We start from the raw sequence: 22,373 nt of genomic DNA, 5'->3' as shown, positions 1-22,373 counted from the left end.
CGCCCGCTCCATCTTCTCCCTCTTCTTAACAACTCTCCTCCCAATTAATCCTTTCTCTTCCCTCATCTTCTTTTCCCCCTCCCCCCCTCCCACCTCAATTCGCTCAACTTCTCTCAATCCTCCTTTCGTTCTCCCTATCGACCTCAATCGGACCTTCTTCTCCCTTTGCCGACCGTATCTATCCCTCCACGCTCACGTCCTGTCGCCTCGTTACTCTCTTCATCACCGTCACCACTACCTCGCCTCTATTCCGCTTCGCTCTCTTACTTCGGATTATTAGGTCCACCTTGCTGTTCGCCCACGCTCTTTGTTCGTTCACGATATTCTCATTTCCTAGAAGAGAGCACCCAACCTACCGATTTCCAAATCAAGCGTGGTCGAGCACCAGCTTTCGCGCGCATCTGCTGGTGTATTTGACCACGGGTCTACCTGTCCGCCACGGCCCCCGAAGATGACGAGCAGAACCCCCAGAAATCGAGTGCTACCGCTATGAGTGATGTCGAGGCTGTCTCCTCCCTGCCAGCTTCCCTGGATGCCGGACAAAACGGTCTTGCTGCCAAGGTGAACCACCAGTCTACCTCGGGTCCGCTATCTCCCAAGAGAGCCCTCTCACCCGTGCCTCGGAGGGAGTATCGTCCGATCAAAGAGGTAGACCCTGCTGTCGGGGACAGTGATGGGCCCCCTAGCCCCAAGGCTGACTCGGAGGCAGAAACCATTATCCAATCGGGCCGTGAATCATTATCGCCTGAAAAGAGACGGAAGTACATAAAACATGAACCGAAACGACGTGATGATGGAAATGACCATGTTGATGCGGCAGAGAGCGATCTCCCTCCCAACGATTTGCAAGTGAGAAAGAGAAAGTTGGTGGATGGCGACGTTATCAGTGAACGCGACCGTCATGTGCGCCCGGCGAGTCCTCTCCGTCGGACGGGGTCACCACCCCATGTGAAAGTCGAAAAGACCGATGAGCCCCAATCTGTTTCGAGTCGACTTGAATCATCGCACCCTGCATCTTTTGTTCCTAGGACGTCGAGAAAACGCAGCTTTAGTGAAAGTGTCGACGGGGAGGGAGATGTCCGTCGAAACGCTCGCCCGCACCACCCAGCTCCTTCCCGGGATCGAGAACGACGAGAGCTGAATGGTGTGATGTTGCCCCGCCCCGCGTCAATCGACCGTTCCATATCACCTGTCCGTTCGCACAAGAGAACAGCCTCTGGTCACCAGCTGGGTAGCGATTTGCAGCGGAAGCGGAAAGCTCCTACCCCGCTTCTTCCTGGCGTGCAAAGGCAAAGTTCCGAAGATCGGCAGTCGGTGTCTTCCTCAACAAGCGGATCTCCTATGCCCAGTGCCCACATTCGAAAGGTGGCCTCTGTCGATGGGGCATCTGCTTCCCCTGCCAGACCCACGGGTCACAAAAAGCAACGCGATCAGAATGGACGCACTCGCCTCGCTCGTGCATGTGCTGCACAGGAACTTGAGGCGGCAATCGCTCGACATGCAGAACGACCGGAGGACCTCAATGTCGCCGACAATGCTGGTAACACGCCACTTCAAATCGCCGCCTTGGAAGGCTGCGCGTCCATTGTGAAGTTCCTCCTCGAAGCCGGATGTGAAGTCGAGACCCGAAATATCGATCGTGATACTCCGTTGATAGACGCCGTTGAAAATGGCCATCTCGATGTTGTCAAGTTGTTGCTCCAGGCTGGTGCAAATCCGCGTTCCGTCAATGCTGAAGGCGATGAGCCAAGCGATCTCATTCCGTCAGACTCGGAAGATTACGATGAGATTCGTCGTGTGTTGGAGGAAGCAAAAGCGCATCCACGCCCCAGCCGTCGCTCTGAGGAACAGACTGGATCTGGCACCAGGGAGACGTCTTCGCGGCGAGTGACGGTGGCTAGCCCTCGAGAATCACCCCCGGTAAACGGACAACGCAGCCCGCCCTACTTTGCCAGTACGAACAAACGCAAGAGCGTCAGAAGCGAGGCCACCCGGAATGATTTGTTATGGACCAAAGCTACGCCAGAGAATCTACAAGCCTTCGCCGCCAAGGGTGATATCGCTGGTGTTGCTAACATTCTCAATGTCGGCCAACGGGCAGATGCCGAGTCGATGATCGCAGCGGCCAAGGGTGGTCACGATGAAGTCTTGTCTCTTCTGCTGGGAATGGGAGATGCCGATCCGGACCCGGATCCAGTCCAGGGCGGCTCCCACAAGTTTGGATACAACACGCCTATGCTGGCTGCGATCGGAAGAGGCAATCTTCCCGTGATCAAACTTCTGCTCGACCAACCCAGCTTCAACCCCTCGCGACGACTATATAAGGATCGCACTTATTTTGAGTTATCTCGAGAACGCAGAGCGGACAACTGGGAGGAAGAATATGATCTTCTTCGCGACGCCTATGACAACTATGTACGGAACAGGAAGCAGCGTAAAAGCGACATCTCATCTCCGAGGAGGGTACGTGACAAGGACCGCGAGTCCAAGCGATCTGGACGGAAAGACTCTCCCTCCCCAGGGGGCAAGCATCGGAAACAGCTTGGAAGTCCAGTTCGTCGGGACTCATCCAAAGATGCACCCATGAAAGAGCGCAAACGAGAAGCGATGATGCACACGAAAGAGAAGCCTGGCCCTCCTCGTGCCAAGGTGGGACACGTTGCCACGCCTGATCACGACGGTCCTCGTTCCGATATACCCAGGTCGAAGGTAGTGTTGACCAAGGATGGAGACTCTAGTCGGGGCGAAGAGCCTCCCAAGAGAAGACGCTTGATTGCAGGACGGCCACCTGATCGCGATCGCAGGAGGCCTAGCATTCCTTCTTCAGATTCCATGTCCGGCCGTGAGGAAGCTCCTAAATCACGCCCTGATCATTCAGAACTCGTCACGACCAAGCCTGGACCGCCTCCCGTGAAGCGTGGACGCAGCAGCGTCAGTCCCGAGCGACCTAGGTCTCGCGGTTCCGACGCTGATCGGAACCCTCGCGAAGTCTTAAAGAAGAAGCGACGAGTACTGTCGGAAGATGGATCGCCCAACATCACCAACGGAAACCCCAAGAGGAGTCACCCTGCTGTGGAGGATCTGAAGCTTCCTCGTCGCAAAGATGATAGCCATATTGCACCTCAACCTCGGCGAGATCAATCGCGGGAACGAGATCTCTCCGCCAAGGCTGTCGAAAGAAAGCAGGTAAAGGAGGAGCAAGAGAAGCCTGACACTCTTGAACTCGAGGATATCCCAATGGATGATTCGATCAGTCTTGCTCAGGCTGAGGCTGAAGCGGCTGCGCTCCGGGAAAAGCACGCTCAGGAGAAACAAGCTCTAGAGAAGCTAGCTCAGGAGAAACTAGCTCAAGAGAAACTAGCCCAAGAGAAACTAGCTCAAGAGAAACTAGCTCAAGAGAAACTAGCTCAAGAGAAACTAGCTCAAGAGAAACTAGCTCAAGAGAAACTAGCTCAAGAGAAACTAGTTCAAGAGAAACTAGCTCAAGAGAAGCTAGCTCAAGAGAAGCTAGCTCAAGAGAAGCAAGCTCAGCGAGAGAGGCAAGCTCGCGACGAGGAAGAAGCACGCCTTGCTGCTGAAGCGGAAAAAGCCCGCCTGAAAAAAGAAGAGCAGGAACGCGCAGCGCGGGAGGCCCGCATTGCCCAAGAGAAAGCCGCGGAAAAGGCTGCAGAGGAAGAGCGGAAGCGGAAAGAGGAGGCAGAGCAGCGGCGAATGAAACAGGCTGAAGAAGAGCGACAGAAGCGGCTTGAACAGGAACGACAGCGACTCGCCAAACTGCGCAAAGAGCAGGAAGAACAAGAACAGCGTCGACGAGACGCTCTACCCAGCCGACTTCGAGTTGCAGCCAACCTTGTTGGATCCGATGATCCGCAAGCTAAGAGCCATGCATGGCTGCGGAAGTTCATGCCTGTTGTGACCGCTGAGACAAGACAACTCGACCCGTCTTGCGCCTCGGAAGTGGCAGAGGATCGATGGATTCCGAACTACCTGGTTGCACCCTTGCTGGCGACGAACGATCTTCAACTATCGCAATATGCCAGTTGGGAGAAGCGCGTCGCAACTCCTACCCAGCGGACGAATCTGTGGCGAGTCACGCGAAGGATGCTTGTTGAAGCAGACGAGACCGAATTTCTCAGTTCGTCATTCGGACAGATCATGCAACGGGATAGCGAAGCACGGCCTAAGTACTTCGACATGGAGCATGTATTTTGGCTGAAGGTAAGCTCCCTTGATGCATCTTGCTGGCTTACTAGTTGCTAACTACAGCAGCTCTCCGATTTCATGGATCTCGTCCCCCACATTCCGCACCTTCACGGGCTTGACATTCAGTTGCTCAAGATGCACATTGATCAAGAGCCTAAGACGCAACCTGCTTTCGAATTGCCGCAGGCCAATGGACATATCTCGGGGCCACATATTGAGGAAGGCCCCGGGTTACTAGGAGGAAACGGGTTGACTAATGGCTATGGGCACAGCCGGCCTAGTACATACGTCTAATTGTTCTTTCAGCTTCAGCGATCATTTAGCTTGGCGCTAGCTTGTACAGGTGAAAACTTGATGTACGACTATGATACCTGATGTGTTATGCTTGGATAGCGTGATATCATGATATCCCGAGATTCTTTACCAATTGTATGCTACCTAGTAGGGTCCAGTACCATCCACCTGCCACCAACAAGGTTCCGTTCCGGGACTAGCGGGATTCACCATCCGACCCCACATCATATCACCAGTCACGTGATTATTTCTTACGTAACCCTTATAGGGCACACATTTAGGCGAGCGCAGCGCAAAATTGGCCGCACCACCACCACCACTAGCCTATACAAGAACAACCACCTCGAACTCTTTGAGGATAATCCGACAGACCAGTCTAACTACACAACATACAAAATGGTGAGTTTCGATATGCACCTGGACCCGTTGACTGGATCCCTCCCTTTCCACGAAGGCACAATCCGTAACCCAAAAGCCAAAGCTCAACTAACACAATGCCATGAAAAAAAATCTAGTCGGACGGAGAAGAGACCCAATCCAACCCCCCCGTCGCTGCCGATGAGGTCGAGGTTTCGGCTGACGCCGGTGCCGGCGGTCAGATGTCCGTCCTCGACGCCCTCAAGGGTGTCCTCCGCATCTCGCTGATCCACGACGGTCTTGCCCGTGGTCTGCGCGAGGCCGCCAAGGCCCTCGACCGTCGCCAGGCTCACATGTGTGTCCTGAACGAGGGCTGCGAGGAGGAGGCCTACAAGAAGCTCGTCGTCGCTCTGTGCTCCGAGCACAAGATCCCCCTCATCAAGGTCCCCGATGGAAAGCTCCTCGGCGAGTGGGTTGGTCTTTGTACGTTGTCCCTTTTTCCTATGTCGTGCAACGCCTTGCTTGGACGTTATCTGAAGAGCTTTTTTTTTTTTTTTTTTCTTTTTGTTAATACTTCTGTTTGTGTGAACAGGCCAGCTCGACCGTGAGGGTAACGCCCGCAAGGTCGTCAACTGCTCTTGCGTTGTCGTTAAGGACTGGGGAGAGGAGTCCCAGGAGCGCTCCGTCCTCCTTAACTACTTCCAGACTGAGCAGTAAATGTATACATTCTGTTGTATGCATTTGAAACTGACATCCTTGGAGGTGGCAGCGCGCCCAGTAGGGGGGGCGTAGGTGGAGTGCTGTGATCTGAGGATAATTTTCCGGACTCCGGGGGTGATGGCCCGCGCAAATCTGGTTCGATACAACTTGGGTGAATTCGGTTTTATACAGGTTGCATTTGATCTAGGAGGGAAGGGGAATAATCTCCTGTCTTTTTCTCTATATCTGTCGGTATTTAGGCGGGTGTGGTGTGCGGGTCATCTCTATCTCCCGTTGAGGAATTTAATCAGATTATGGTGCTCAAAATTTTGGTTCTCTTTTCTTCTTGTAGGATGTGGTTTCATCGGTGAGGTTAGGAGGGAATTTGCTTGGGAGTAGTTCGTGGTGGGTGGCTTCATCGACTTCTACAGTTGAATGGCATCATACTAAGATCCTGTCCTAGATTTCCCAAAAAAATATGTACGTAGCTTGACAGCTTCTGACATTGCTCCAGGTTTCCCCAATTATTTGCAAAGAAGACAACAACACCGGCTATGCGCATATCACCTCAAATACAAAACCTACTCACCGGAATCCGTAAGACGGACGCACCATCTTTCGTGTCTCGGGATTTAATGATAGTTGCTGGTACGGTGAACTGCCTGGGTCGTAATACAATCCTTCGATATGTCCGTTTTCGCGGTTCAGCGAGATGTAATAGAACCCAGAGATCGTCAGGCCTTGTCGCGAGTCGGTCGGGGTGATGAAACATCGCTCTGGGACAGTCCGTCAATACGCTCTTTCAAGGGCACAAACCCGAAGTACTAGTCCACTCACCCTTCCATCTCATCAGGATCCACCCTTTCGACAATGCCTCGGTGACCCATTTGCGACTGACTAGGTTCCGCGTCATTTCCTCATCGGTCAGGTTCTTGAATGGCTGAAGCTCTCGCCAGTACGTGCTGTCGATCTCGGCGTCGGCCTTGAAATTCTTCGTCTCCAGGGTATGTTTGTTGAAGTCAATGATCTCGCCCTCAAGATATGTGATGATATGAGCGTCATGGGACGGGGACGTCTTGTCGGGGATGTTGTAGGCTTCCATGGTGCCGGCCAAGGTCATGTCTTCGTGATTGATGTTGTGAATGGTAACCTTGACCGGCCAATTTTCATCCTTGACAGCTCCTATATTGTAGATATTGTTGGCCATGTATCGCCGACCCGTACTCGTGGACACGCTGATGCGGTTGGCATCACTGCTGTTAACGACAAGAGGATCGTGTGGTAATGACGGACTAGCTCGCTGTGTAAAGAACGCACCGGCACTGCTGGCAGCTCGTTGCGATCCAGAAAATATCACACCAGGCCGGAGCCATGAGCATTCAGGCGGCGGTGCGATCGATGCAGTGTCGATGATAAAATCATCCTCGTTCCCATTAAGAAAGTCGAGGTGAACGAAACCTCCGGCGGCGGCTGACGACAAGCTTTCCTCGAACGAGGTCGAATAGCGTAACCGGTCCAGGTAGCGAATTGTCTCCTTTAACCGAGGACTTGGAGCATTATCCATATGTAGCTGTCGATGAGCACTGATTCGAGCGCGAAGATCATTGTGTGTCAGGGGTCGGTGCGGTTCGCTGCGAATGCTGGGTAAGAATCGATATGCTCGTGAGGTGGAACTGGTGCCAGACCGTTCCCTCAGTTCCTCTGCTGCTTGACTTGCACGTTCTCGCTCAACCAAGTAATTCTGCAGAGTCCTGGTCCGTGGGGGGCGTGGTTGGCGGCGTATTGACTGCACCAAAGCGTCTGCCATGGTGTACGGTGATTCGTTCGAGGAACGATTGCTGTTCTCCGTGGGCTCTTCTGTCACTGTAGGTGGACTCCGACCGGCAGCCTCACGGCGTGGATCGCGAAAGGCAGTATATCGTTCCGAAAAGCGGCCAAACCAGGAAATGGCATTGCTATCATGTAGCGGCTCGTAGCTCATTTCCTCATCGTCGTCGTCGTCGTCAGAAGCGGGCGCCCATCCGTAAAGCGAGCGCGGATTCGACATTCTGCCCTCATAGTTCGGCAGGCTGTTGGGATTGGAGGTCGTGTTGTGGTGGGTATTTGGACTGTCGCGCTGGCGGCGCACAATCGGGATGCGACGATTGCTTTCAATCCGCGGATTCGAGAAGTCCTCCGATTCGAAAGGGGCGAGATCGAATTCCATCAGATTTTGTAGTCGACCACGGCGCTGGCGACTGAGGGAGGAAGATGAGTCGGGCGGGGAGCGCACACGCGATCGCAAAAAGCTCACGTTATCATCATGGGCTTCATCGGACACGGCGGCGGGGAGAGAGGGTACAGGAACGGGGACAGGCCGCAAGGAGGAAGCAGAAGAAGACTGGGAGGAGGGATCCTGTGTGCCGAAAGTTAGATTCTAGCCAAGAAAAGCTTCCTATCTGCGATAAGTATTGTATGATTAAGACTCCCATCTGTTATCACGATAGGGCCGGATGTCAACTGATGATAATGGCTGCTCAGTCATTGATTGTATGCACGAGCGAGACGGCCAACGAACCGAGTCATGTACTGGACATCTCTCCATACCCAGGCAATAACAGACAATCAACCAGATCGCATAGAGACACACATACAGATGGCGAGTTGGCCGGGGGCATGATCTGGTAGAGTGACGAGAAGCAGGTGGTAGTGGAGTGGCGGCGAAAAGGCAGCCCGCCAGAAAGGGGAAAAGTTGGGTTGAGCCTCGAGCATGCACTGGGCGGGGTCGAGCCTATTTTTCAACGCAGATTCCGGCAGTAGTGCTCCAAACTATGTCGTGAAATATGATCGAGGAAGGGAGCAATGACGCTGCAGTTGCGGGAGAGAGAGAGAGAGAGAGAGAAAGAGAGAGAGAGTTGTTTGTTGGAGATGAAGTCAGAGTCGAATGCGGAGCAAGTCGCAAAGCCGCCCGGAGTCACTGGATTGCCGTATCCGGTTCTTTTCTCTCTCTTTCCCCAACATTTGGGTTGGGCTTCTCCAATTCATTCCCCACTACATCTGTTCATGACTTCTATCCACTCCATTCAGGGCTGGGTTCTACATTTATATTTCATCTGTCTGCACCAAGGCACAAGCCATGGAGCTGCACTATGACATACCTGGCTTTACCCCTCGTATCCACCGAGTCTCTCTCCGATCATCATCATCACCATCACCATCATCATCATCTGACTGATAGTCAAAATCCCCCTACTTATGATCATATTTGATTCCAATTCCGTATCCAAAGCCGATATAACGATGGATGCAGATTATCTTCGAGGAGCTTCCACGGTTAAGCTTATCCTTGGACTAATGCAAGACAATAACCCAATTAGCACCCTAAGGGTAGCATATCACACTTCTAGATCTGATATGGATCTTCTGGCCGCTGAAGCCCAGAGCCTCGGATGCAATAATGCCAAGAACAGCACGAAATGACTATGGAGTCCCCATACCCCATTTGGGGTCAATTTGTCGGTAATTCGGCCTGGCAAGCGGAGCAACTCCGACCTCTCCTTACAGCCATGCCTATTTCTGTTGTCCTCTGCTTAACATTCAACTCTTTAGCAACTACCTGAATCACAGCTTCACACATAGAGTCTGTCTAGACACAGAACTCACCATGGCAAAGATCAAGTCAATTGAGTACTTTCGTGTCCCTCCACGCTGGCTATTCGTCAAGGTGGTTGATGAAGATGGCAATTATGGCTGGGGTGAGAGCACCCTTGAAGGGCACACCGAGGCCGTGGAGGGCACTTTGAACGCCCTATGCAGGCGTTTTCAAGGTTACGAGGCCGAGTAAGTCTCTTACACCAGCGCCAGCGCTGCATACCCTAACCACCCCCCTCCATAGTGACATCGAACACATTTGGCAGATGTCCTGGCGCTTAGGCTTCTATCGAGGCGGCCCAGTCTTCATGTCCGCCATTTCGGGAATCGATATCGCTCTCTGGGACCTGAAGGGCCGTCGACTCGGAGTCCCCATTCATCAACTTCTCGGCGGCAAAGTCCGCAACAAATTATCCGTCTACGCGTGGATTGGCGGCGACCGACCCTCTGATGTAGAAGCCGCCGGCAAGGCCCGTCTCGCCCAGGGGTTCAAGGCCATCAAGATGAACGCCACAGAGGACGTGAACTGGCTCGATTCCCCCAGCGTCCTAGACTCCAGCGTCGAGCGTCTGAAGACTGTCAAGGCCCTCGGTCTGGACGCCGCCCTCGACTTCCACGGCCGACTTCACAAGCCGATGGCGAAGCAGCTGGCCAAGGCACTTGAGCCGCATCGACCCTTATTCCTCGAGGAGCCGCTTCTTTCGGAACACCCCGAAGCGGTCAAACAGCTCGCCGACCAGGTCTCGTGTCCGATCGCGCTAGGGGAGCGTTTGTACAGTCGCTGGGATGTGAAGCGCTTCTTAGAGGATGCGAGCGTGGACATTCTGCAGCCCGATATCGCCCACTGCGGTGGCATCTCGGAGCTGAGACGGATAGCTTCCATGGCGGAGACCTACGATGTCGCGATTGCGCCACATTGCCCGCTGGGGCCCATTGCCTTGAGCGCGTGCATGCAGGTCGACTTGGCGACGCCGAACTTTGTCATCCAGGAGATGAGTTTGGGCATGCACTACAATACAGAGGCGGGAGAGTACGATATCACCAGCTACGTCAAGGATGCGGGTGTGTTCGCGGTAAAGGATGGATATGTAGACGCTCTCACGGCACCGGGGCTGGGGATTGAGGTTGATGAAGAGACGGTAAGACGAGTTGCGGCGAATGCAGAGCCCTGGCTGCCGAAGGAGTTTTATGGCTCTGATGGTGGAATCCGCGAATGGTAGTATGTCATAGATTGTGAAACGAGGGGGAAAAACAGAATAGATCGATCGAAGTAGTTGAGGATACATCTCCAAATAACCGAAAGCTGCTTTCCAATTGAAAATTCTATCGAGCAAAGAATCTAGCACCAGAATCTCTATGTCCATCTATATTCCGAGGAGCAGTATGAAGTCATGCCGATAGTCGGAAGGTCAAATTAAGCCTTCCGCGCAGCGTTAAGCTCATCTGCACGTCCAAGACAATCGTTGATCATGTTCCAGAAAGCATCAAGATCGACACCCCGGGGAATGCAAACCGCGTTTGGTGCAGGCTTAGCAACGGTCTGACCCAGATGCTCAACCAGCTCCATGTTGCTTGAATGAAGACCGTTGGTGACTACGTTAACAGCGAAACGCTCACCATTGCGGTCATCAAACTTCAGCGCCTTTTCGGGGTGATTTTGTGCGTAGAGGGGGTTCAGGGTCGACAGAATGATAGCGACGGCAAGCGGGTCGTGCAGGGGTGGGCCCGAGGCCAATCCAAATACATTCTCGTAGGTGGAGGCAAAGAAGATGAGAAGCTCATACAGCATTTGTCGAAGGGTCGAGGGCTGAACGGAGACATCATCCACGCCGTGGCGGACGAGGTTCCGCACCTTCTCGCTAGCCAGGACCTGGTGAGTCAAATCAAGGGCAATCAAGTACGTCTTGGATGCCAGTGTGGCGTTACTGAAAATGGACTGAGATGACTCAGGATCGCACTGCAGGGAGTATATCAGCTAGTGCAGAGCAGAAGGGCGGGCATAAAATGGGAATGCGCACATAGATGTTGAACTCCGCGAAAGGAGTCACATTTCCGATCCGGTCGTGCTGGCCTTCTATCCTACTCATAGGGACATCGGTGAAACCATTACCCACAGCCCCTCCCATGATGCTCAGTCCTTGAATATGATTGACCACTTCAGGAAATGTAGCGAACAGCAGGGCCACGTTGGTCAGTGTGCCGGTAGCGATGACCCAGGGGGTTCCCTTGGGCTCAGCCAAGAGGGCGTCGCGCATGGCAAGGATGGGGTTCTTGTCAGTGATGGGAGCCGTGGTGGCTTTGGGGAGAAGCTCTGTTCCATCAATGCCAGAGTCGCCTAGTAGCGTTAAAGTCAGTATTGTGAGGCTCATAACCTGCCAACCTTATTTTAGACCTACCGTGGATATTGGGTGCATGAACGGCGGGCCGACAAAAGGGCTTTCTGGTTCCAGGATAAACAGGAATGTCTGAACGGCCGATAGCTTCCAGAACCCTGGTAGCGTTGACTGTGGTATTGTCTAGGGAGGAGTTGCCATGGATGGTAGTGATACCGAGAAGCTTCAACGAGGGATGATGCGCAGCAAGAAGAATGGCAAAAGCGTCCTGAGCACGTTCACCGGAGAGTGAATGAGTTATATATTCTGCATTGTAAGATGTCGGGCGTCTTTGCACTTACATCGTGACCTATAAACACTTGTCAGTCAACTTGGCCATACAGGCGTTGAAGGAAGGTCTGCAGTATGTTGCGAAATGGGAGAAGAACTGCTTACCGGGGTCACAGTCTAGCCACAAAGGAATTGGGGTATCTTTTGAGGAAGCCATTGAGGTAATCAGTTACTTGAGGAATAGCCAAAAGCTCAGGCAGTGACTCAGTAGGATTAATTTGCGGGATGAAGAAGATGAACCACAACGGGGGTGGGATGCGGGGACTTTGCGATAAGCAATGCGGCGGCGATAAGCCTTATCGCGGGCACCAGTAGCCCTAAGCCCTACCTTCTATATTAGGGAATAGCGGCGGCATAGGTAGGTCATTCCCCTCCGGCTGTCGCAGTTGCTTCATCAACTTCATTCTCCATCACGCGCTGGCATTAGCTGATGGAGCCTTGTGCCTCAGAAACTTACAATATAATATTGAATCTCAGCGATCCGGCATTGCTTCTTCACTGGCGATGAAATGACCACCGACCCTCTCCGCCCGGGTCTCCATCCGCTGTCGCAACTTAAGGCTAGTCCGACAACCTCTAGCTCCAAGTCGACAGCCTTGTCAGCTTCCTCGCTATTGTCGCAGCCATCATCACCCAGACCTACTCGCCCTCAACCATCTAAAGGACCTAGTCGTGATGAGACGCTTAGTTCCACAAGCGAAAAGGCAACTATTGCTCTGATCCGACGCGTTCTGTGTCCGCAGCCGGGTACCCATGGCGGTGCTTCCACGCCTCCACCTTTAGAAGACTTGCTACCCCCTTTGACAAGCTCAAACGAACTCGATCTTCAACTCTACGCCTTAATTGCCATAGTGGTCAAGGAGTTTGTCCTTTCTTGGTACTCAAAAATCACGGCGGATCAGGTCTTCATCAACGAACTCATACAGGTTATTGCGCACTGCACCAGGGCGCTCGAGCAGAGGGTGCGCGGAACCGACATCGCACAGCTAGTACTCGATGAGGTTCCAGCACTGGTAGAGACGCATATCATTTGTAAGTGTGGTTGCATTTTGCTACCTTGATTGATTTTGTATATTGGCGGTTCAGGGCTGATTCGATCGATGGCCTGATGCAGCTTACAGGCTAGCCAAACAGCAGTCGGACTTGTGCGAACTATCGCCATCACTTCGCGAGATATATCATTCCTTGAATTCTCACCCAGGTCTTTCACCAGTTCCGAGCCCGTCAGATGCCCAGAGCATGACAAGACAACAAGAAGCCGAATCCATATACAGGCAATTGCTGGTACAAGGAGCGCTTGCGATTCTTCTCCCAACGGAAGTTCTTGAGAACGTCTGTCTACGGACCTTGTTATGCGATATCATGGCAGATCTTATTCTGGGCAATGGAGTGGCCGGGAAAATGAGTGACGGGTGTTTCATACTGGAGAGTATCACAAAACTGGTAGACAATGCTGGACGCGACAGTCGCAAGGAGGATGCAACCACAGCTCAGTTCCGTCAGCGCTCCCGATTACACGAGTACGGCTTAATCTCGTCGCGAGAGGAGCTGCTGAAAGGCTCGTCACACCCACCGACCCCAGTACGAATCCCGGACTGGGCGTGGCAGATTCTGCAATTTGGATATACCTTCTATGTGGCCTTGCACTTCATTATAGTAGGTTTGTTTCGTGTTTCATCGACGAATCCAGCGCCTTCCTCTCGGACTTCTGCTTCACCAATCAGCAAAACAAGTGAGACAAATGGCATGTGCACGAGCTCGAGGAAGCGACCTGTGCTCAAGTATCGGCTTTACGGCATGCTCGCTCAACTGCTGGATGTACCTCGGCGGATGCCATGGCTTGGGGGATGTCTCGCGCTGGTTCAGCACTTGATCCTGGCGGGTCCAGGTAGATTAGGTGACACCGATAGTGTTCTCAATAGGTGAGTTGCGTGTTTACTTTGAGTTCTCGCACCCCTCTTCCCCTCCTCCGCCAAGCACTCCAATTGTCTCTCGACGCCGACAAATGGAAATGGTAGCTGTTCTTGACCTGTGGAGAAGCGGTGCGGTTCGATTTCCGAACTATGATCTACACTGGTGTGGACAAGTCGTGCAGCACTGTTGGTGGTTATCACCTGGAGATCAGGATGACGGAGCAGGAGCCGGTGGGCCGTCGATGGTGCATATGAGATGCGCATTGCTCGCATGCTGCAACGATCACTTGATCTGCTGGTAGATGCACAGCCCGACTTCTGCATTTGCCTTAATCTGGCTCTGATTCGCTCGTGCAAGGGTGCTCTTGTTATTACAGACCGTGACCGGCGCTTACGGTTAATATACCACCCGCGTAATCGTCATTACGAGCCGGTGGTCCCGTCTCTTCTTCACACTTCTTCATCAATCAATCAATCAGTCGGTCAATCACTCAATCAATTAATTTGACAAATCGCGACCGGGCCCTGTCTCGGCCACTTCCTACTCAAGTCATGCCATTTCTACTCTGACTGAATGTCGGACATGCCGAGTCAGGTCGATCTTGAGTAGTCTGCGACCTCCTGTCAACCATTCTATGTCAAGTGCACCAGCCTTTTCATGACCGGTGAGGGACGGGACCGGGCCTTCCGTCCCGTCCTCTCCCACGCACAGCCTGGCTGTCAAACAATGCTACAACGAGGAACAAAGAAATCGGAGAATGTCTGAACCATCTGCACATCCTTTCGAAAGGCTAGCTGGGGGGAGAGGCTAAAGTGACCCTTGCACAGGCAAATGACGCTTCCTAGCCTTCAGGTCACAAACAAACACTAAGTGACCACCGCAAATCATTTGTGAAGATCATGCTTCCACTCATCAATTGACTGGCTGCTTATTTCGGGGGCATTTGCAGGGACAGGGCAAATTGCTACCCTGTTCCCTTTTCGACCAATCATCGAAATCCCTCGCGCTCGAATATCTGAGTCTGTATCCCAGCTGTGTCTTATGGCGCATATGAACACGTTACGGGAGAGGCTAAGGGGAGATGCCGTGTTCTCCAACGTATGAGCTGCCTTACCTTTCTTGTCCGGGGAACAAATATCCACCTTGCTCTTTTTCCAACCTGCCGTCATATTCAGGATCACTGGTGGTGTCTCAATCGCACCAATCGGTGGTCCATGCTCTTCCGCCGTGCCTCTGGCCAGGCAGATCCCTCTATCATTTGACACTTTCGGTCTGTCGGGGTCAACCGCTTCTCCACAATATCGAGGTCCTCCATTACCGGCTTTAGAAGTCAGATCGCCTCTGATGCTCTTTCTGACTCCCTTCATCCCTGCTCCTAGCTGTTATCTTACATTTACCTTTACTAGGTTCCTTCACGAGACCATCCAGGATTATGTTCTCACCCCCGCTTTATTACCAAACCTGCTTCTGGCGACCAGAGCGGCGCTTTTCCCACTGAACGCTCGTCCAGCGGCGGCGACCACGGCGGTATCGGCGCCGCAGCTGTCTGTGCAACCTCCCACGCCTCCTATCGCCATCACCAAAGACCCTGTTAGCGAAAGCGCTGGCGCAAGTGACGCTTGCAGTAGTGTCTCAACGACTGGTCTTTCATCGACAGCGCCCTTATCGCCGGACCCGCGTCCCTCTACGCCTGATTTCGCATCTGTCAAGCGACGCTGCGCGGCCAGCATCCTGTCTCGGGTGCCTCGCCCAATCGTTCGGCAATTCTTCGCCGCCCCGGCCGTTATCCTGTCGACTCATGGTCAAGTGGATGACTTGCCGTCGAACAAACAAACTTCGCCATCATCCTCGTTATCGCCATCACCGTCACCTGCACCAATCGACGACGCGGAAGAGGTATATCTTCTCGCATGTATTGAGGAGATTCTCGACCTCTTTTCCGACGACTACTGCAACAAACACCTGATCTACTCTATCATGGAGGCCATGCTCACCAGCCTTCTTCCAGAGCTATCCGAGCGTAGTATTGCTGAGTTGATGGAGGACAGGGGGCTGTCGCTAGACGTCCCGAATTAAGTTCACTGACCTTTTCCTTATAGAGTATCGGTAGACGAGGCGTACTACACGCACGCGACGCTGCATTGAAGATCTTTGTTTCTTAGTCTATATTAACTTTCGCGGCGAGTTAACTAATGATAATGATATTTGGGAGTTGCACGAGGTTGAGTGGGAAGGGGAGGTCTGTTCGTTTTAACCTCACACTAGAGTGGCTTTGTCATTCCTGTCGTTCCTTCATTTATGCTGGCACCAGTCTTCTTGAGATACTGTACCGTAGATATGCACAGTCTAGGCAGGAAGAGGCACGCCGTACCTTTGTGCCCCTGCCCGTCCGGACTCGTGCACAGAGCATCGCCCAAGCTCGAGACTCGCCTCGCCCACGCCATAGTCTGACCACGGATGGCCTCCCTTATGTTCCCCGTCCCGTATAATCTACGTCTACCGGTAGTTCGATGTTCCAAGACTCCCTTGGAGATTCAAGTCTCGCCTCATCTCGCCTCGCCTCGCCTCGCCTGGCTGGGGTCTAGGCTTCGAGGCTTCGAGGCTTCGAGGCCTATCGCCCCTCGTCGAATCCGAACAACAAGAGCCCAACAACCACCGAACAAAAGGTACAGTACCCGTCTCTGTCCGAACGCAGCTCGGAAGAATCCCCGGCAACATACTGTACTGTACCTAGTAGCTAAGTCAGTTATCTCCTATTGCACCATATGCATCTGATTGGGTGTGTGACGGCGGCTTGACTCCACGAGTAACATGCAATCGTATCTTGCATCTTGGAGAGGAGCAGTCAGGCAGAGAGACGGACAGGAAGCATCGAATCCGCGTTAGATGTTGGGGGTCAGTCAAGAGGATGGATGCATGATGTTTGGATCAAGCAGGGCTCGGGGTCAGGACCACAAGACACAAAGCGATTTGGGCGAAGACAGGGTTACTTACGTCAGTCAGGCGAGGAGGGTAGGTTACCATACATACATACCTACAGACAGACATAGGAGCATCCTTGTCTAGAGAAATGTCAGGCACACACTGGAGGTGGGCAGTCAGGCAGGCATCTCAGGCAGATATTGAAGCCTGAGGCTGGGCTGGGCTGGGCTGGGCTGGGCTGCGGTAAGTTAGTGTCTGTACAGTAGGTACGCGGCGGTAAGTGAAGTTTTCCCCGGTTGGGTACCTGAGGTAGGTTGGTTAGTACTTAGGAGGTGGAAACCTGTGCCACGGCCCGGGCATACATCGTGGTAAAGTGCTAGACTAGTCGGTGCCCGTAACTTAGTGGCGGAACCACTAACTTATTGACTAGTAGAGTAACTTACACATCGTACACATCCTGCCCCACAGGAACCGAACCAGGGTTCCTATTCAAGGTTCAAGGTTGCGAGGGACGCCACTACGGGTGTTCTTTCCAAGGGACACGGCGCTTAGAGACACTACGGTACCAGAACCATCACCCCCAACAACAAATGACATCAAGTTGAAATCACCTCCCGATGGATGCGGTGAGCCCTGCGCGCTATCATCACAACAAAGTTGAGAGTGGAAAACGAATATTGGTCTGTTGTAGGCCGGAATCGGGCCAATGGGATTTTCCCTGTACGGGAAAGTATTGTGATTGCTCCCCTTCCTCCTCTTGGGGCTCCGTTCCATGTTTGCCATTCTCAACGTGACTGGGGCCTGGGATTGAGACGGAAATCTAGGGTCTGGTATGCGCACACACACGCACAGAAAGCGTATGACCGAAAGTTGAAAAGAAAACATCCCTGCGTAAGCGATGCTGATTCTGACTTTGACTCTTTTGGCTCGAGTAAAAGAACAACATCCAAATATAAAGCAAACCCAGTAGACGGATAGATATTACACTGACACAAAAAATTCGAGTATGCTCGACCAAACACCGCAGGTCATAACTCCCTCATGACCCCATATTTCCCCTCAGTTGCCTTTCCAGTATGTATGAGCCCATATGATGATTGAGGTTGCCCTCTTCTGGTGTATCCCACGTAGTTATCTTTTGTCTGTCCCATCCCCACCCCCAGTGTGATTATAGTGAGAAAAGGAGACATAAAGGAAACAAGGAAAAGAAAATAGTAAAAACCGTCCAAACGTAGCATGTGATATGCAGTTATTAGAATCAGAAAGCCACCCGATGAGCAAAGAAGGAAAGTGATATCAAAGGTGCCGAGAAAAAGAGACTGCAATGAACCCCAAAGAAAATCAAAACGCGAAGGAGAAAGCAAACAGAAACAATATGTACTATCAATGCCGCAGGTCGTATATCTTCACTTTCGAAATTCGAGGCTGCGACTTTGAATGATGATACATTAGGCTGAGTAGTGGCATCTCTGGCGAATCTGTCGGTCTCGATGGGTACCGCTTAACCCATACTGTGAATACTTCGTTTCTTGTTCAGAGTAGGCACATCGTCATGCTCATCGATCCGGGTGAGACCACCCGGGAGGGTGCCTTGCGGTGGCTTGGTGAGCTCGAGCTTTTCCATCAATTTCCCAATGGTAAGATAATCTTCTGCCACGAGACCCGCCGGCTGTTGTTTCAGATAGCTCATGACCAACTCCAGAGCCTTTCTGGCTTCATCCTGACTGGGTGATCCCGGGGAACTGACGGGAGAAGCGTTAGTAGATTTTGAGAAGAGCGGCGGATATGTGGTTTTGGGCTTGATCTCTGGATTGCTGCGATTTCGTTTGATCGTGCCCACCGATGTGTCCAATCCCGGCAGAGTTTTCTGATCTTGCTGTTCCTCCAGAGAAGTAGCTTCTTGCATCAAGATAGACTGTCGTAGAGCGGCCTTTGTCAATTGCTCGTTTTCTTCCGGAGAGATTAGGTTGGGGTCAGCTGAGCCCAATGGGAAGGTCTGGCTGCGGGGTCGGTTGCAGTTGCCATCCACCGGCGAAGTAAGGGACTGGCTCGTAGGTGTGAAAGGGCTGTCGGTAACCAGAGTAGATGTTGGGCTCGTGATGCCAGCGGAGAACGTCGAGGACGTGTCTAAGGAAGTGGTACTGTGGCTGTGCGCATGCTGGAAATCGCCAGTGATTTCGGCCAGACTGTGGGCAAACTCCGCTCTGATATTCTCATTGCTCTGCATTGGGGACAGAGGTGACGGGCTGAGGAATCCGGTGGTCGATGTAGGGGAGAGGACGGTCGGAGAGTGGATAGCAGAAGCCAACGCTGAATTGATGCTCAAACAGGTCGGGCTTTCCGAGTCACTTTTGGCACTAAAAGAGCCTTTTCGAGACTTAGCCCCCATGAGATCGTATTTGCGTTTGAATTTCTCAAGCCAGCTGGTGCTCAGCACCTTTTCTTTGCCATCGGGACTACCGCAGGTGCTAGCAAAGAAAAGAGCCTTTTCCCGGATCATCTCGTCGTTAATAGGGTACTTTTTCTGATAATTTCTCGCCCAGTTGGACAGGGCTTTCTCGATGTCTGGTACTCTCCCTTTGGTCCTCTTGATGGGGGATCGGGTGCCATCATCAGGGTTGAGATATTTCTCCTTCTGGCGGAGAACTTTCGATACAGTACTTTAACCAACCGTGTTAGAGAAAGCTTGACCGCCTCGAGCATTGCGGAAGTAACAGAAGACTTTACCTTCTTTCGACACCAAAGAGTGCTGCAGCAGGATTGATTAGACGGGGAGTTCGTATCAAGAGAAGGCGTGAAGACTTTACCTCCAATGTCAGTCTGCTTGGCGGTCTTGTTCTCCTCGTGATAGAGACACATTCGTCGACGGTCCTCATCGGTGAGGGTCCGCCGTGGGGTGGAGCCGCTGGTTGAGGACTTGCGCGGTGGCGGGACAGGTGTAACAGAGGTGATGGCGGGCGTTTGCTGAGGTTGCTGCAATGGTGGTGGTGGAGGCGGCGGCGGTAGAGGCATTGCAGGCATTGCAGCATCCGGGAAAGGCCCTTGGGTGGTGAGCATGCTGGGCCATGTGTTGGAAGTCATGGTCAATGGCATTGATGCATAAGGTGGTGGAATTGAGACTCCATAGGAAGAATCAAGAGGTAAGACACCGTATCCGAATCCCTGATAGTCCAGGGTGGGCGATTGCTCGGATGGACTGAAACCGCCCATATCCACCCAGGGTGATTGCGCAAACTCATTGTCCTGCGGATGTGTGCTTTCCGTATCCATACTGAAGGCAAGGTAGAACAAGGACAGATTTGAAAGGGTAGAGGCAGAGAGACAAAGAGAGACAGAGTGAGAAGTATATCAGGGGAGGGGGGAGGGAGAGAAGGTGGAGTGGAAGAAGTGGTGGAGGTGGCACTGAGACAAGTGCTTAACAAAGATATTTGTCTATCAGACAACCCGAAAGGGATTTTAAGAATCCAAAAAAACCGGGGAATGAGATCTGATCAATACCTCTTAGAGAAAAAGCAATGATGGGTGGGAAGCCAGTCAAAGAGACGGTCTAGGGCCGAGACAAGGGGAGAAAGTGATGCATATTCAGACTCGAACTGGAGGAACGAGTGAGCTGCGCTTACGGAAGCTGAAGAGCGGGCATGTATCAACTTTCTAGAGCCACCAGATCTGCGCTCCCTAGGCAATTGGCGTCTGATAGGATAGACTACCCCGAGAAGATGACCAAGAGTTAGCTGACCCGGGAAGGGGGGAGGGGCGAGAAAAGAGGACGCCTGCACCATAAAACTTCATATGGATTGGATAGACCAGGACGGAAGGAAATTGATTCTAGTAGTAGAGGAGTCAGTCGCCTTCAAGCGAGAAAGCGGGTCAAGCGTGCGCAGCGGGTGGGTAAAGAAAGCATGGAGGTTTTTAAATGTGAGAGACAAGAAATAAAAAGGGTCGGGCCAGGGCACAGGCACCGCAGGGACGATCAGGGAAACGACCGGAGAAGCTCACAGTCTTAGCTTGTTGTACATCCCAATTAATTGGCGGAGAGGAGGAGGAGAAGAAGAAGAAGAGGAGGAGGAGGAAGAAACAGAAGGAAAATGAGGAGGAGTGAGTAAGTCAGTCAGTGAGTAAGTAGATACGGCAGGTAGAATGGAAGTGAGTGAGTGATTGCAGTAAGTAAGTTACAGTCTGTAAGTAAGTTGGTTGGTTCAGTAGAAGACCAAGAAGGAAAAGGCAAATGGAAAGAGGCGTCGTCAATGGGCAAGTCGTAAATCCATCAACGGTCCAGTCTCCGTTCGGGAGTACTTTTAGGTTTTCTTTTTCTTTTTCTATTCCTTTTTTTTTCCCTAATTATTACTCTCTTTTTATTTACTCCGTTTATTTTATTTCTATTTATTGGGTTGATTATTATTATAAGTGAGCAGTCGTATTATTGATCTAATTTGTTCCTCTTCTCTTCTGCACTTTATTTATTCCAGACCAGAAGACCAGACCTGCATAGTTCCATCCGTCCATCCATCCATCTAACTACCAGTATCATCCATCTATCCATCTAATTCCTCATCGACGCTGCCATTTCCATCCATGTCTGTTTGCGGTCTATAGCGGTGGTCTGTATAGAACTAAGTACGGCAGATTTTGATTGACAGATAGTCAGGCAGCTTGAGCAACAACACGCGAGTCTGGAACCTCGGAGGAAAGCTCGCTTTGGAGCCATGGCCGATTCATATCTGGCCTGCCCAGACCAGTCAGGCAGTTCTTTTTCCCCTTCTATTACCACCCATATGGTGCCCTTCTTCGCCTTCTTCTTTTGCTTCCACGGGTTGCAGCCAGCCAGACACGAGGACGCATGAAACCTAAGATACCTTATGTACTCCGTATACCCCGATCCGATTGATAGTTCCAGCAGGCCCGGGAAGCGACAAGAAGGAAAAAAAAAAAGAAGACATGCTGCATTGCTTTTCTCAATTGGCTGGTCAGCTCGACGCCAGTACTGAAAATGAATCCAATGCGAAAGAGAAGTAGTGGGGAGTCCGTGCTCTGATTGGAGGAGATCTAGATTGGAGGGACAGGGATCGACTCTCGGGTCCAAATACCGCTAGAGGTATCGCTTCCGTACCACCTCGTGTCAGGTAATCTCCGTAATCTTCAGTTCTCAAAGACAGTTGCTTATGCTCACTTACCGTAAGTACAGTACAGAGTAAATCCCAGCTTCTCTCCTCTCGACCGATTCCAGCCATTCCTGGTCTTTTCAGGTTGCTTTTGCACCCACAAGCCCTCCAACCCTCCCCCCCCCCCTCCCATCCTTCCCCTCCCCGTCCCTGAATTTCCCTTCCCATTGCCTTTGATGTCTGGCTGAGAAGAGGTTGCATTCAGGCCTCGCTTGAGCTTGATCTAGTATGCTTCTCCGGCTGGATGTCCTTCTCCATCGTGGAGTAACTTACGCAGCATGACATGTTACACTAAAGGAAGGATCCAGGTATCCGAACCACCGTTTGTCGGTCTGCCGTCATACTATTTTAGGTAGGGATAATACTCACCCCCCCCCTCTCCCACTTCCAGTCCGGTCCAGGCGGAGCCTGCACTAAGTAGAAGGCATGACACCCCCTCCTCCGATTCCAGGTGGAGCCAGACTCCCAGACCAAATGGATCCCTAATCGGGTGTCTTTGGATCCAGTTACAACTCGATGAAGGATAAAGGTC

General features: G+C 52.2%; 7 protein-coding genes across 7 annotated transcripts; 4 read left to right on the top strand and 3 right to left on the bottom strand.

The window, feature by feature from the left end:
• On the top strand, nucleotides 1-4,619 carry BO72DRAFT_447397 (putative histone deacetylase complex subunit (Hos4)). Its single transcript, XM_040944530.1, has 2 exons — nucleotides 1-4,218; nucleotides 4,270-4,619. Exons 1-2 carry the CDS (start codon nucleotides 490-492, stop codon nucleotides 4,495-4,497), a joined length of 3,957 nt encoding a protein of 1,318 aa, XP_040802349.1. The 5' UTR covers nucleotides 1-489; the 3' UTR covers nucleotides 4,498-4,619.
• A 143-nt stretch (nucleotides 4,620-4,762) lies between these two features.
• Nucleotides 4,763-5,842, top strand: BO72DRAFT_81631 (40S ribosomal protein eS12). The gene is made up of 4 exons (XM_040950741.1): nucleotides 4,763-4,896; nucleotides 5,013-5,337; nucleotides 5,447-5,567; nucleotides 5,617-5,842. Exons 1-4 carry the CDS (start codon nucleotides 4,894-4,896, stop codon nucleotides 5,633-5,635), a joined length of 468 nt encoding a protein of 155 aa, XP_040802348.1. The 5' UTR covers nucleotides 4,763-4,893; the 3' UTR covers nucleotides 5,636-5,842.
• A 169-nt stretch (nucleotides 5,843-6,011) lies between these two features.
• On the bottom strand, nucleotides 6,012-8,580 carry BO72DRAFT_447393 (GID4/VID24 family protein). The gene is made up of 3 exons (XM_040944529.1): nucleotides 8,187-8,580; nucleotides 6,391-7,948; nucleotides 6,012-6,329 (listed from the first exon to the last, which is right to left on the bottom strand). The coding sequence occupies exons 1-3, from the start codon at nucleotides 8,208-8,210 to the stop codon at nucleotides 6,139-6,141; spliced, it is 1,773 nt and encodes a 590-aa protein (XP_040802347.1). The 5' UTR covers nucleotides 8,211-8,580; the 3' UTR covers nucleotides 6,012-6,138.
• Nucleotides 8,581-8,999: 419 nt separating this feature from the next.
• On the top strand, nucleotides 9,000-10,766 carry BO72DRAFT_81635 (enolase C-terminal domain-like protein). The gene is made up of 2 exons (XM_040950742.1): nucleotides 9,000-9,372; nucleotides 9,428-10,766. The coding sequence occupies exons 1-2, from the start codon at nucleotides 9,197-9,199 to the stop codon at nucleotides 10,401-10,403; spliced, it is 1,152 nt and encodes a 383-aa protein (XP_040802346.1). The 5' UTR covers nucleotides 9,000-9,196; the 3' UTR covers nucleotides 10,404-10,766.
• Nucleotides 10,456-12,086, bottom strand: BO72DRAFT_485504 (uridine-cytidine N-ribohydrolase). The gene is made up of 5 exons (XM_040947895.1): nucleotides 11,952-12,086; nucleotides 11,858-11,865; nucleotides 11,580-11,784; nucleotides 11,202-11,518; nucleotides 10,456-11,140 (listed from the first exon to the last, which is right to left on the bottom strand). Exons 1-5 carry the CDS (start codon nucleotides 12,001-12,003, stop codon nucleotides 10,598-10,600), a joined length of 1,125 nt encoding a protein of 374 aa, XP_040802345.1. The 5' UTR covers nucleotides 12,004-12,086; the 3' UTR covers nucleotides 10,456-10,597.
• Nucleotides 12,087-12,252: 166 nt separating this feature from the next.
• Nucleotides 12,253-15,821, top strand: BO72DRAFT_402553 (uncharacterized protein; the record flags this gene model as incomplete). Its single annotated transcript, XM_040942214.1, has 3 exons — nucleotides 12,253-12,878; nucleotides 12,961-13,768; nucleotides 15,167-15,821. Coding segments are annotated over exons 1-3 (1,986 nt in total), but the record flags the coding sequence as incomplete, so codon positions are not given.
• Nucleotides 15,822-17,875: 2,054 nt separating this feature from the next.
• On the bottom strand, nucleotides 17,876-20,069 carry BO72DRAFT_81535 (uncharacterized protein). Its single transcript, XM_040950740.1, has 3 exons — nucleotides 19,490-20,069; nucleotides 19,410-19,431; nucleotides 17,876-19,342 (listed from the first exon to the last, which is right to left on the bottom strand). The coding sequence occupies exons 1-3, from the start codon at nucleotides 19,950-19,952 to the stop codon at nucleotides 18,184-18,186; spliced, it is 1,644 nt and encodes a 547-aa protein (XP_040802343.1). The 5' UTR covers nucleotides 19,953-20,069; the 3' UTR covers nucleotides 17,876-18,183.
• Nucleotides 20,070-22,373: the final 2,304 nt, after the last annotated feature.

This window comes from Aspergillus fijiensis, assembly GCF_003184825.1.
Source record: "Aspergillus fijiensis CBS 313.89 unplaced genomic scaffold BO72scaffold_18, whole genome shotgun sequence".
Classification (NCBI taxonomy): domain Eukaryota; kingdom Fungi; phylum Ascomycota; class Eurotiomycetes; order Eurotiales; family Aspergillaceae; genus Aspergillus; species Aspergillus fijiensis.
The sequence above is the reverse complement of the archived record's forward strand: the minus strand, read 5'-3'. Positions and strand labels throughout refer to the sequence as shown.

Excerpts from the sequence above, each read along its gene's own strand:
- BO72DRAFT_81535 (XM_040950740.1), bottom strand. The coding sequence starts at position 19,952 with ATGGATACGGAAAGCACACATCCGCAGGACAATGAGTTTGCGCAATCA. Across the intron at positions 19,432-19,489 it reads CAAGCAGACTGACATTGGAG|CACTCTTTGGTGTCGAAAGA; the intron begins GTAAAGTCTTCA and ends ATCCTGCTGCAG. Across the intron at positions 19,343-19,409 it reads CTCTTTGGTGTCGAAAGAAG|TACTGTATCGAAAGTTCTCC; the intron begins GTAAAGTCTTCT and ends GGTTGGTTAAAG.
- BO72DRAFT_447393 (XM_040944529.1), bottom strand. The coding sequence starts at position 8,210 with ATGCCCCCGGCCAACTCGCCATCT. Across the intron at positions 7,949-8,186 it reads CCCCGGCCAACTCGCCATCT|GATCCCTCCTCCCAGTCTTC; the intron begins GTATGTGTGTCT and ends TTCGGCACACAG. Across the intron at positions 6,330-6,390 it reads GATCCTGATGAGATGGAAGG|AGCGATGTTTCATCACCCCG; the intron begins GTGAGTGGACTA and ends GGACTGTCCCAG.
- BO72DRAFT_447397 (XM_040944530.1), top strand. The coding sequence starts at position 490 with ATGAGTGATGTCGAGGCTGTCTCCTCCCTGCCAGCTTCCCTGGATGCC. Across the intron at positions 4,219-4,269 it reads AGCATGTATTTTGGCTGAAG|CTCTCCGATTTCATGGATCT; the intron begins GTAAGCTCCCTT and ends TAACTACAGCAG.
- BO72DRAFT_485504 (XM_040947895.1), bottom strand. The coding sequence starts at position 12,003 with ATGGCTTCCTCAAAAGATACCCCAATTCCTTTGTGGCTAGACTGTGAC. Across the intron at positions 11,519-11,579 it reads TCATGCACCCAATATCCACG|GCGACTCTGGCATTGATGGA; the intron begins GTAGGTCTAAAA and ends TAACGCTACTAG. Across the intron at positions 11,141-11,201 it reads TCGCGGAGTTCAACATCTAT|TGCGATCCTGAGTCATCTCA; the intron begins GTGCGCATTCCC and ends TACTCCCTGCAG.
- BO72DRAFT_81631 (XM_040950741.1), top strand. Across the intron at positions 5,338-5,446 it reads CGGCGAGTGGGTTGGTCTTT|GCCAGCTCGACCGTGAGGGT; the intron begins GTACGTTGTCCC and ends TTGTGTGAACAG.
- BO72DRAFT_81635 (XM_040950742.1), top strand. The coding sequence starts at position 9,197 with ATGGCAAAGATCAAGTCAATTGAGTACTTTCGTGTCCCTCCACGCTGG. Across the intron at positions 9,373-9,427 it reads TTTCAAGGTTACGAGGCCGA|TGACATCGAACACATTTGGC; the intron begins GTAAGTCTCTTA and ends CCCCCTCCATAG.